The sequence below is a fragment of the Rhinatrema bivittatum genome, chromosome 4 (genome assembly GCF_901001135.1).
Source record: "Rhinatrema bivittatum chromosome 4, aRhiBiv1.1, whole genome shotgun sequence".
Classification (NCBI taxonomy): Eukaryota; Metazoa; Chordata; class Amphibia; order Gymnophiona; family Rhinatrematidae; genus Rhinatrema; species Rhinatrema bivittatum.
The window spans coordinates 409,130,610-409,144,121 of record NC_042618.1 but is presented as its reverse complement, the minus strand read 5'-3'; the positions used below and the strand labels follow the sequence as shown (position 1 = coordinate 409,144,121).

Genomic DNA, 13,512 nt, shown 5'->3' with positions numbered 1-13,512 from the left:
CTGAATGGTGGAATACCTCCCACATGCAAAAGTGCATGCCACAATGATATGAGAAATCTTGAATTTGCAAGGGGGTAGTATACAAAGAATAATATCCAAGATTCTTAGAATAAGTATTGGACCATATATATAAAAAGACAAACGAAATGTAGAGCTAAGGGAAAATTAGCAATCACTACATTGCTCAGCAATTCATTTCTCTTTGCTATAACTAATGATCAATGACTCTTTTTACAGACACAGAGTTAAATTAATCAAATCTGGGAAAGATGGGTAGTCCTCAAAAGGGATATAATCAATGATACTTAAAGTTGTTCAGAGTTTATCTATAAATAGCTATTCAATCTCAATAACTGGTTTTATTATTTTTTGACAAATTAAAACTAAGGAAGGGTAAAACAGGTGTAATCAGTTAGCTCAAATGTCAATTTAGCCCAGTATCTGTCCTCAGATAATGGTAAGCATATTAGTGACTTTTATTTTTAGTTTGCATTTTATTTTTTTCCTGGGAATATATCAGTGTTTCTTACCGCAAACAGACCTGTTAGAAAATCAGTGGGCAAAAATGTCATTTCTTTCCATTGATTTTTCTCCCATTTTGTTTGCTAAACTAAAATCTATAAGTGTTTATTATATTATTTTATTTTTCCCAGGCATTCAAGGTCCCGAGGTAAGGTAATATATGGGAAAGATGGCATGTGCAGAGTTGTCCACTGTCAAATCCTTTCCCAGTTTCGAGAAGTCAATCTGAATCCCATCTGGGAAGGAGACTGGAAGGGGCTTGATACGGAGTATCAATCTGAGACTCATACCCAATAACTCAAAGTCATTGATACTTCCCCTCCAATCTCCTTAACTGGTTAGTTATTATCCCTTTTGACCAAGTTTAAATGTGGGTATTCACAGATTTGCAGGTCTGCTGTAGGCACAGGAGTCAACTTTTGAAAAGGTTTGGGAAGTGCTAAACTCAGCACAGATTACCCCTCCCTGGATCCACTGAATGAGTTTACTCAATATTGCGAGTGCTCAAGCGCCGAGCTGGCACTTATGGTGGAAGAGTTCCCCTATTTTCTGATGCTTCAAATTATCCAAATCCTGTGAAAATTCACAGACCACACCTATGAGTGTAGTGACATGGGGGGTCAAAGGAGAAGAAGAGGGGGGACAGAGGTGGTGGGGGAAAGGAGATAGTGCAAATTGCAGCGGAAGGCGGGAGGAAGGGGCGGCAGGCTGGGGGCGAGGACCAAAGTGAAGGGCGGCACCAGTGAGGGAGGGGTGCGTGCAACTGCTTCGGGCCCGGCTTGCTTTCAGTATGACCAGCGGAGCCAGAGCCGAATACCTGGCCGGAGTCCTCCAGGTCCGTCCTGGCCAGTCCTGCGCTTGTGCTTAGATTCTAAAAGGCTTTTTAGGAGTTAAAGAGGTAGGCAGGCAACATCGTTTCCTGACGTTTTCTGCTGTGATGAATGCCATCTCATCACACAAGGCTTCAGGAGACTGATGCTTGGTAGTGGATGGAAGTAAAAACTGCCTGCTGCCTCTCGTCTCAGCTCCCGAGGAGGCAGAGAGCTCCCATTTTATTATTATCTTTTTTACATTTAAACAAGGCAGAGGCTCGGGCGCTCCGGCAGCCGGGGGGACTGGGTCAGAAAAAAACAAGATAAGCTCGGCGCGTTGAAAGCTCGGGGCTGCCTGGGAAACGGTCCCTATTCTTCTTCCTAAATCTGCATTGCCTCGTGAGCGTGCCTGGACCTGGGAGCGCGCACCAGCCAGCAAAAGGGAAAAAGGAGCAAAGATGGACTCCCAGCCGCTGCGGGGAAGGAGCAGGACGTGCAGGGCTCCGCCAGCCTTCTGACGCGGCCACCTCTCGCCCGCTGCGGACCCCGATGGCCTGTCATTGCGGAACAGATCTGCGTGTCCACTCCCTGCACCCAGGGCTGCCCCTCTGGACTCCGACAGGCGATCCCAGCCCATTTGCCATCACCAAAGAAAGACGTCGCTGTACAGGGCTTTATTCTTTTTGAATAGATGTCAACGCTCTAGGAATTCCCCCCTCCCTCCCCCCCCCCCCCTCGCTCCTTCTCAAGGTTTCGCATTTCTACGGGAATCCAGAAGCAGAGCTGGGGGTTGGCGCCCATCTTTCAATTCCGGTAGCAGGAGTGTTTTTTTTTTTTTTTTTGGTTTTGTTTTTTTTTTTACTTTCTAAGGGATTGGACGGGGTTTACTTTCTGGTTTCACCTCACCTGAGCCGAAGTGTGCAAGGACCTGCTAATCTTAGAGGCAAGATGTTGCCGTCTCAAGAAGCCTCCAAGCTTTACCATGATAATTACATGAGGAACTCCAGAGCCATCGGGGTGCTATGGGCCATCTTCACCATTTGCTTTGCCATCATCAATGTGGTGGTTTTCATTCAGCCCTACTGGATAGGTGACAGTATTAACACCCCTAAACCCGGTTACTTCGGTCTCTTCCACTATTGTGTGGGCAATGGATTGGCCAACAGAGAGTTGACGTGCCGGGGCTCCTTTACCGATTTCAGCACTATCCCCTCAAGAGCCTTCAAGGCAGCCGCATTCTTCGTGCTGCTGTCCATGGTGCTGATCCTGGGCTGCATCACCTGCTTTGCTCTCTTTTTCTTCTGCAACACAGCCACGGTGTACAAGATTTGCGCCTGGATGCAGCTGCTCGCAGGTAGGGGGTTCCGTTTGCCGTTATTACTTTAGCCTTTCTGATCAGGGTATTCTCTTCTTAAATGACCAAGGGTTTGACAGGGATTTGGATACAATTGTCAAACTGGTTGGTGGATTCTTTAAAAGCGCCATAAAGAGCTATAGACATGACACCTCCTACGTCTCTCCTCCCTCCCTCTCTCTCTCTCTCTCTCTCTATCTGCTTTCTTTCTCTCTCTCTCTCTTTTTCAAAAATGCACATGATCACCACGGGCTAAAAAAAAAAAAATCTGCCGCCTATGTTTCAGCACTCCAAAATTCCGGATTTGGTAGCTTTGGAACCAGCTGTATTCTATATAGCGCTAATACTCCTTTACTGGGGCTTGTTCTGAAAATATAGTGGAAATTATTACACGACGAAATGAAGTTACGGCGTGTGATATTTAATCGTATAGAAACATCCTCCCCTGGGGATGGATTCGAATGCTATTTTGACTGAACAAACTAAAGCCAAAGTAGACATTAGTCTCTTGGATACTTTGATACTAAGTGTACCCGAGTAGTCCGCACATTAAAGAACATTTGATACGCTGTATACACCTTATTTTACTACTGATATTCCTTTTAACATTGAGTACCTTTGCTAACATCATTACGCTTTGTGGGCAGAAAGCTAAAATTCAGAATTAGCTAGGTTAATTATAACCGGTGTATGCTAAAAGACAGACAGATGGAGATTATCTAACTAAAATTCAAATACTTCTGTTTAGGCTAGAAACAGTAGCTTAATCTAAATTTTAAAAGTTACCAAATTTAAAGTGAGCTTATGTAGTTTAAATCAACTGGATTTTACTAACTTTTACTAGCATGGTTCTGCTGTCAAAGCAGTCAATAGTACTGAAGCTCTACATGTTCGGAAGGATGAAGGGTGGAGGACAGTCACAAAGGACGGTCTGTTTACATTTTTCTGTATCCAAATATAACATGGTACAGGGCACTTGGCATTTTTTTTTTTAAATATTTTCTACATATTTTCAATTCTAAAAAAAATCTTCAGAAAACGGTCACTTATACTTCATTCTTGAATATATATGACTGTCTTACCCTGATATTTCAAACATTTGATCTGTAAACACCCAACTCTGATCAAGCCCAGAGAACGAAATTACAGTTATATTTCTTAAATTGCTAGTTTATTGATGATTTTTACCATAATGAAAACGAGCTGTCCCTGAACAGGGCCCTTACACTGGTGGCATTCCTACTATTTCTGATTCTGAAGTACTAAGGTCAGCTGGAGTACATAGTTTGGGGTGCTGCATGTGCCTTTGCAACCCCAAACCTACATGATAATTTAGCCTGGCTTGTGAATTAAGGTATTTATCTTTAAAAAAAAAAAAAAAGCATATGGATAACTTCAATGAAGAAAAATGCTATTGATTAGATTAGACAGAGTGGCAAGAAAGGCTCCAAGGAATTCTATTTTGCTGAACTGGTGTCAAACCACAAGACAGTTAGTTAGTTGGTGTTCCTCTGTCTGGTAAGTAACTGGATCAGTGGTCTGCATTGCAAAAAAGACTGCCTACCTGTTATTTTATTCACACCTATTCACCATTTAGAAGAAAAGGTATTAAAACTGGCAATTTTATTTAGAATCACTTGGTATAATGACATTTTTATCGATATTAATTTTTTTTACACTTACTTCTATCATGCAATAAATGTAATTCTCTTTAAGAGATAGTTACTTATCCAAGCAATAAATGTAAACCTTTCTGTAAGTAACTCAGACAGTCCTTTAATTTGCTTCTTATAATTTGTGTTCTTGCTAATTTACGTTAAGACCATAATTTATTTCAGGTTGACAATAATAACCAATAAGTTTGTATATAAAAACGTAGTTCTAAATATGTGGTTTCACGTAAACAGTTTCTCTACTGGCGACTTACAGCAAGGGGAAGGAGCAAGGCAGACTGACAAGGCCCATATGCAAAACAGAGACAAGATGATTCATTAATTTACATTTGTGAGAGGACCTGAAGAGTCTGTTGCATGTTAGCCTGCTAAATGCAATAAATTAATGAAATGGTGTATATTTGAAAGGTAACTGTTTAGATATTCAAAGCCTAATTAATAGACATGCTTTTCTAGACCGCAGAAATCAAGGGAGGATTTAATCAAGCCTTTACAAACAGACTTGACTCCAGAGAGGCACTTGCTCTACACAGGGGGAATTTTCTGCAATTAACCCAGTCATTAGGTCTCCCTGTGATTCCCAAGGACACCATAACTGGGCAGACCAAGTCTTATATATTAGACAAGATGCACCTATGCAGTAGAATACTTATATCCAGTAAAACATGGGGAGAATGTGTAATAACACTAATTCACATAATCAAAGATTAGCCTTCTATGTAAAACACAATTTTGTAACATTCATAACCAGATTTTGAAACATCAATTGCACTTTGGGCAGAGCCGGTGCTTTCATTAGGCAAATTAGGTGGTCACCTAGAGCACCAAAGGTTTAGGGGAGGCAAAATCTCTCCAGCATGAGGCCCAGAGAGTTGCTGTGCTGGAACCATGGCATCAGGAAGTAAGTTGAGAGAGGGAGGGCATGACCAAAGATTCACTTAGGGCACCAAACACTCTTGCACTGGCCCTGCTTTGCAGAAATATGCCCTTTAAATAATTGCTAATTTTCAGGCCAGGGGTAGGAGGTGGGGGAGGGGGGTCATACTTTGAAAAGATCTTCTCATTTACACAAATGGTATGTATTGGAGCCAGATTTGGAGAAAGAAGAGGCTGGAGCTTCTAAAAGAAGTAGATGTCTAATCATATCCATTGCTACTGGATTTCATAAGGGAATTCCATGCTCAAGACTCAAGATGGCTCCATTACCAAGACCTGAATTAAGTTTTGAACCGAAGTGGACTAGAGGCCATTTTACAGCTATTGGCAATATTTTTGGCCCCAACATCAGGAAAGAAGCTAGTAATGTGATAAAGTCCACTGTTTCCTATAACTAGGAAGGCCCTCTGACATTCACTGCCTTGCCACTTATGAATGCTTTTTGCCAGTAGAAAAATGTTCTCTTCAAGGCCAACCACTCATAATCTGCTTGAGTCTAAAATTCTTCATTAAGCCAGGTGGCATTTTCACCTAGCTAGACAACAATCCATGGTAACATTTGTGTGTGGTGTTCTCCCTCACGTTTGATATAAGCACTGAACACAAAACATGTGCACAGACACACACACACATACACACACACACACACACACACAGCTACTCATGAGGAAAATAATTCAGGATTAATGGTTTATTTACAGTTCTGAAAACTTGAATTTCCTGAATTATAGGCTGAATTAAGTTTGGATTTCACTTATATTAAATCTTTAGGAAGGTCTTCTCTCGTAGACCCAGATTTACCAAATAGAAGATAGGGAAAACTCTTTAGTGCATTATGCTTTTAGACAAGCTATTCGTGCATGAATATGCTAATTTTACATTTGTAACTCCTTTGAAATTTAATTCATATGTAGTAAAATTGCATGCTTTATGGAAAAATGTGTATACTTCTCACAGCCAGAGAGGTTCTGTACCAGAACTAATACTGCCAAAGAAGGAAGTGCTTGCTGGGGCTGCCGCCAATAGGTAAACTGGAGATGGGGGTGCATGGCCGAAGTTTCACCTAGAGCGCTAAATACTCTTGCACCAGTCCTTGTACTTCTACTCACATACAACAGTGTAATTAGGTCAGAGGATACCACAATGTGTGTCGTTTTGTATTTTCAAATCTATGCACTTGGTTCTGGCTGGAAGAAGTACCTGCAGTAAAAGCAGGCACAAATTTCTATGAGTACTTTTACCAAGGGCAATAATCAAAGCAAAACTACCTTGTAATTTTGCTTTAATTACTGGTAAAAAGTACCCTCAGAGTTTGCACCAATTCGGTGCAGTTTGGTTATTGCCCCCTAACCTTATAATAGGCCTTATTAGCATCATAGGAAAGAGATTAAAGGAAAAGAGTCCCCAGTACCAATAGCAGGCCTAAATCTAGCTGCTACAGTAAAACATTAAATAAGAAGTTCCATCTAGAGCTAAAGGAGACTGCACACTGGGAAGTGCGCATGTACACGTGTGGTGTGTGGATATGTGTAGATCCAAAAACCCCCACACCCTAATAATCTCCATGTTCCCTTGCCCCCCTCCCCCGACCACCTGTCCTGAAACTTTGGTGTGGATAGGACAACAAACACAAAGGTTTTTAGTGGGACACACACAGATAGACACACACACGGACATTGTGATCTCAAGCTTGCTCCTCCTTAGGCTAAAATAAATCTGTATAATCAGAAATCATTGATCCATTTTGAACAGCTATTGTTTTACCAAATAGTTTTTATATGTAATTATTTCTATAAACTGAAATTGCAACTTTCAATTTCCACTTGCTAGATATTCTGAAGATGGTCCTGTTTTGCTTTGCTACGCAACATTTGTGTGGATCATTTGACTTGCACAACTGCCTTCCCTAATCAAATAACCAGACTCAGCACATTATGTAATTTTGGTGAGCGATCTGCATACTTTGGTGTTCAATGGAGGATGCAAGCAAATGGGCCTCAATTCTGAGAATTTCAGAAGCATACAAAGCTTCATCCACAAGACTAAATCTCTGTGGGACAGAGATAGCCCAGATATCCTTGTGGCTGCATTAGAAAACTACAGGCCAAATATCTGAAGATATTTGGTAATTTATGTGACTCAGGACTTTATAGAATAAATGCCTTATTTATTTTTTTTGCTATTATGATGCTCCCCTGTTTGATGCAAAAAATCCAAAAGTGGTCAGTGCATCCTTATCCATTGGCTCAGTTGCATTCTTGTCACTCTTCCTGTGGGTAATCACACACAGAATACAGTAATCAGAATGAGTCTTCATATCTCCAGTAAGAACATTGAATCTTTTGAAGTGTTTGTAGAGGTATAAGAGGTAAGTGGAGCTTTGGGGATTTCATGGCATGACCTTTTAGTTGCTAAATGAGTAAGGATTTTTCAGGAAATGGAGTGCTGGTGGCAGTAGAACAGTCTTACTGAGGCACCACCTGTCTTAGCAAGAGATAAGTTTGGATAATCTTCCTGAAGGATACTCCCCAGGGTAAGTCAATGCCATTTTCTTCAAAATGTTCTAACTATGAAGGAATTTAAATAAAGGAGAAAGAAAGAAAAACTAAGGGTCACTATATTCTTTTTAAAGATATCTTTCTTAATAGTAACAGAAGTCAAGGAGCTGGGCAACGATGGATATTGATTTTGATGCCCTTAAGTGTCAGTGCTGCATAATACCCCTACCCCAGATCTCATATCCAATCCCTTAACATGCCCCTCCTTTCCAATCCAGTAGACCTCTGATTCAGTTCTCTCACTCAGCAGACCTTCAGTTCAAGTCTCCCCTTACCCCCTGCATGCCTCCTCCTATTCCAGTCTCTCCCTCCCCCGTGTAGCACCAATTCCAGTCTTCCCCTTCCCTGGTGGATCTCCAATGTTCCATCCCCTCCCTGTCACTGCTGTGAATTTCAGGGCTCTGGCTGCATTCTGAGTGTGAGGACTTAGGTAACCCATCCTGGGGCAACAGGCCCTGCTTCCCTCATGGAAGTCTTGAGGGTGGTAGAGTCACCGTGGTACCTGCGCACGCAGGATGTGCTGATCCAGTACCGAGGCTCACTGCTATCTTCTTATGGAGCCTTGGTATTCTCATCAGAGGTGAAATGGGATTTGAAATCCAGGAGAAGGGGGGAGGGCAAGATAGAAGTATTGTGGAGTAAGTGGAAAGTAACTTTGCTGCCTCCAGAATTTCTCTTCCCATGTTCATCCCTGTGCATAAATCCAGTTCTGGACAAATGGAAGAGAAGAAGAAAGATGCAACAAGGGACTGGAAAATTAATTCCAGTCATAGTATATTAGCTAGCTGTACATCAGTGTTTGCATTCCTCAAACCCGTCCTGAAATACCTCATCCTATGCATTAGGGGCTGAGTACCTGACTTATTGCCTGATTCACTCCCATTGTGTGTCTATGGGAAAATACCTTGATGAATCAGGCCCTTAGTTTGCTAGATTTTGGCTGGTTAAGTAAAACACATTTTCAACTGAACCTAGTCAGCTACGTTTTCAGCTGAAAATGTGCTGTTACCTAGCCTGCCAAAATCTGAGTGGCTAGCTTTACTCCTCTAATCAACCCCACCCCGAAACTGCCCATGTTCAGAATAGTGAAATCCAGCCATCTAATGAAACAGCCTTTACACTTTGCTCTGCAGGAGGAAATTCATCCCCGCCCGCCTCCAGACTGACCCAGGAATCTAGCTGGTTAACTCTTCAGTTTGCTAGCTAGAGCTCACTGAAAAGCCATCCCTCAGTCAAATTAGGATTTTTATTCTAGGAGGTTTAAGTTTATGCTTCTTTAGCAATCAGTACTATTTCAGAAGTTGAAATGCTTCTTTAGAAATCAGTACTATTGTGATATCAAAAGAACTAGCATCAGTGCACTCTGTCTTGGGTATGTGAGAGAAATTAATTTCTGCAACAGTAGGGAATGTCCTTAACAGCAGGTGCCACTATCCCAGGAGCTCTCATTTGCGGTTGTAGCTGCAGTGCCTACTGAATCCGGAAAGTTTAGAAAAACGGTGCAGATTATTTGCATCTTCATCTCTAAAGTTATTTATTTGGAATATTTGTGGCCTGATGTTCTATAATCAATCTCACAGTGGATGAAAAATCTTAAAAACATAAATCTACTCTGAAAAAAATATAATTGAAATAAAATAAGTTAATACATTCGCATATACAAAATATGAAGGGACAATAGGTGATACAATAAAGCAACAAAGAATAAAACTTAGAAAGTTAGTGCAATCCTCAGAGTTCATCCAAGACAGAGAGTACAAGGGACAGGCTCATTCGAACCATGGCAAATATGAGGTACACAGCTTCTTAGGCTGATGATGATCAGTGGAGATGATGATTCTATGTTACACTTTTTATTGACATTGACAAAAGTAGTTACAATACAGCAAAATAAAGAAAAAAACTTGAATAATCGTGTAAACAAAATTATTCCACTTTCTTCCCCCTTCCTCTCCTCCCCACAAACAGCATTCAGGTGGAACATAAACAGAGGAGAAACGATCCTTAGGAATAGCTGGACTTGGACGTAGATTCTACATTTAGACATAGCTTTAGATTGCAAACATTTTCTGTAAATCTTCTGACAAAGTAGAAATATATAAGAACATAAGAAATTGCCATGTTGGGTCAGATCAAGGGTCCATCAAGCCCAGCATCCTGTTTCCAACAGAGGCCAAACCAGGCCACAAGAACCTGGCAAGTACCCAAACATATGGGATAAGGATGAGCACCTTTCAATCTGACTGATCTGTGAGGACAAATTCAAAGAACTGGGCTTTATTTCACCCTATGAACTCCAGAAGGAAGGTCTCTTTGGCAATACCAGTAGAAGGGTGTCCAGCTGCCCTAGACGGTGATGTCTTCACATGATCTCTCTCACCCTCTCTCTCTCTCTCTTTCTCTCTCATCGTGCATGACAAACGACCCCAGCTCCTCAAATACATACCCCAGCTCCTCAAATACATACCCAAAAATGCCCCCCCAGCTCTGTGCCTCACCTGCGCCACTTCTCATCTCATCCACCCTTTCAAAACTTCTACCCTTACTAGCTACTCTGCTGCCCCATCCACTTCCTGCAACCTAGGCCACCGCCTACCCCCATCTAATGCTTCCACCGGCCCTGCTCTTTGGAACAATGCAAGTATTAAGCCGTAAATCAAGTATTAAGCCGTAAATCAAGTATTAAGCCGTAAATCTGAAATCATACTCAGCATACCTGGGCTTACTAATGAGATTCATTTCTGTAAAGGTAGATGCAAAATGAACCTATTTGGAGACATTACCCTTTGGTGAAATTTGTAAACAGGAGATACTTCACCTCTTGTATCTTAGCCCTAGAAGATACAGGCTGTTTTCTGAAACTATAGGGCCGGATTTTAAGAGGTACGCTCGGGCGCACACAAATGTAGGCCGATTTTATAACATGCGCGTGCAGCCGCATGCATGTTATAAAATCCAGGGTCAGCGCGCGCAAGGGGGTGCATAGTTGTGCACTTGCACGCGCCGAGCCGCGCAGCCTTCCTCGGAGGGAACTTTCCTTCTACCACCCCACCTTCCCCTCCTTTCCCCTACCTAACCCGCCTCCCGCCCTACCTAAATCCCCCCCTACCTTTGTTTTGTTATTTACGCCTGCCCAGAGGCAGGCGTAGGTTGGGCGCGCCGGCCAAGTGCCGGCGAGCGATCCCCAGGCCGAGCAGCAGTGGAGAGGCCTCTGGCCACTCCCCGCCCATGCCCCGCCCATTTTTTCAAGCCCCAGGACTTACAAGTGTCCCGGGGCTTGCGCACGTCGCCGGGCCTATGCAAAATAGGCTCGGCGTGTATAACCCCCTCTATGCGCATAAATCCACCTAGATTTATGTGCGTAGACTTTGAAAATCTGCCCCATAGTTATTGAGTCCAGGTCTGGAATACTTTATGATCAATTAGCATCATTGCCTCTCTGCTCTCAGCAACAATGACTCCCTGAACCACCAGAACAAAATAGTAGGGGGCAAGGTTAATTGAAAAAAGAAGGTAGAGTAGGGTGGGGCACATCTAAATACCCTAACTACAGGCTCCACATTCACCTCTCTTATGGGGATAGACTTAAAGATCTAAACATGAACACCCTAGAGGAAATGCAAGAGCGGGGAGATATGATCAAGACATTTAAATATCTCAAAGGTTTCCATGCACAGGATGTGAGCCTCTTTCAATAGAACAAGGGGTGAAAGGGGGAAGACTCACTTAGGAAATATTTCTTTACAGATAGAGTAATGGATGCATGCAACGGCCTCCCAGTGGATCTAATGGAGGCAAAAAAGATATCTGAAGTCAGGAAAACATGGCATAAATACAGGGGCTCTCTGAGGGCGTGATGGGAATTGTAAGGGTTACATAAATTGGGTGGATGGGCAGACTAGGTGGGCCATATGGTCTTTTTCTGCCATTATGTTTCTTTGTTGCTTATGCGATTGGGGGGGGGGGGGGGGGGGGGACGTTTAGCACACCTGGTCTTTAGTGCTGTATATTCATATAGCAAATTCCAGAAAGAAGGAGGGGCAATGGTAATATGGAAACCACTTCTGCTGAGGGGATTCATCTATTTTTTGAAGCAATTGATCCTACATTAAAGGGAAAATTCACAGTTTTCTTATTTAAATTATTTGCAGTATTGAAAATTGAACAGAACCAGAAAAAAAAAACTCCAGGTGTGCTTAGCACAATAATCCAGATTTGCCATAGCTTTAGTGCTGCCCGCGCTCCGCTGGCTTTGTTCTTTTGAGTGACTACAGCAGGGTTTTGTATCTTCAGCCAACTACAAAGCTGCCACGACCAAATTACGGGTCCAGACCTATAACTTGGGAACCACTACCACAGAAGATCCATAATAATTCCATAATCTCCTAATTCTATCAGAACTTAAACTTGGAGTGAATTTTCAAAATGTTACGTGCATAAAAATTAGCATATATGCACATAAGTAGCTTCTATTTGTGTATTCTGTATTTTATAAAAGTAAAAAATATGCGTGCATTTTCACTGTAATGCAAACATATTCACATGAAAAAACAGGGTCTAGGGATGTTCTCGGGCAAGGCCAATATTTGCACACATAAGTTACTATTTTAAAAGACATGCATGTAGATTTGCTTATTTGCATAATTTTACACCTGCTAATTATCTGGCGTAAATGATATTGAACTTGTTTATTGTGCAGTCCTACTTTATTTTTGCTCATGATACATACATGTGTATATTAAAAGAAAACAGGAAACGTACATGCATTCAGTGCATTGATATATTCTTTTAATGCATTGCATTAATTCACACATAGGACTACATGCACGCATATTTCATAAAACTGTCAAGATTTTGGCTGCTAGGCAGCCTCCCTGCCAGCAGGGGTCCTCACTGGGCAACACTCTGCCCCGATCTAGCCACCACCTTGAAGGCTGCATGATGCCTATAAGAACCTCCTTCACAGTTTGCTTGGGACTCATCATCAAGTCACCTCGGATCCTTGCTTTGGCAAACCTTGCCTTGCCTTTTTCTGCATGGCCTTTGCAGCTTTCTTGTCTGGACTTGGCTTGTCCCTGTTTGTTCCCTAGTTCTTGTCTGAGCCTCCCAGTGGTCCACCTTGTCTGTTGCCTGTCTTATTTGTCTTGTATTTACCTTGTCTTTCCATTGGTTTGTTTGTCTGTATCTGTGCATATTTCCCCTTTTCTTGTGTTCCTGTCCTATCTATTGTCTTGTCCTGCTGGCCTCCTTTTCTCCCTCCTACCTCTCTTGGGTCTCCTGGTGACCCTTCTTGCCAGTGAATCTAGATCTCCCGGTGGCTTAGCCCGTCTATATATCCTCTTGCCTTGTCTGTGTGTACTGTTGAGGCCTTCTTTTATTGTTCTGTTTGTTCCAGTGTTCCTTGCCTGTCTGTTTGTTTGGTTCCCTGAGGGGCCTCATCGTCCTGTGGGCCTTCCAGTGTTTGTCTCTGTGTTCCCTGTCTGATCCTTGTGTTGTCTAGGCCTCCCAGTGGCCTATCTAGCCTGTCTAAACCCTGCCGTGCACCCCTGTTACATTGTAGCTCATGTTTTACCTTGTTCCTGCCTATGTGTTTTACCCGGTTACAGCCTTGTGTCTCTGTGTTCCTGCCCTGCCCAGCCTTGTTTCCCTGTCCTGCT

General features: G+C 42.5%; 1 protein-coding gene across 1 annotated transcript in view; it reads left to right on the top strand.

Annotated features, from left to right (window-relative positions):
- Positions 1–2,281: 2,281 nt before the first annotated feature.
- The window catches only part of LHFPL4 (LHFPL tetraspan subfamily member 4), a 148,295-nt gene continuing 137,064 nt past the window's right edge, over positions 2,282–13,512 (top strand). Inside the window, exon 1 of the mRNA XM_029601122.1 lies at positions 2,282–2,688. Within this exon, the coding sequence (XP_029456982.1) occupies positions 2,283–2,688 (406 nt within the window). The 5' untranslated portion in view covers position 2,282. The remainder of the gene's footprint in view (positions 2,689–13,512) is intronic.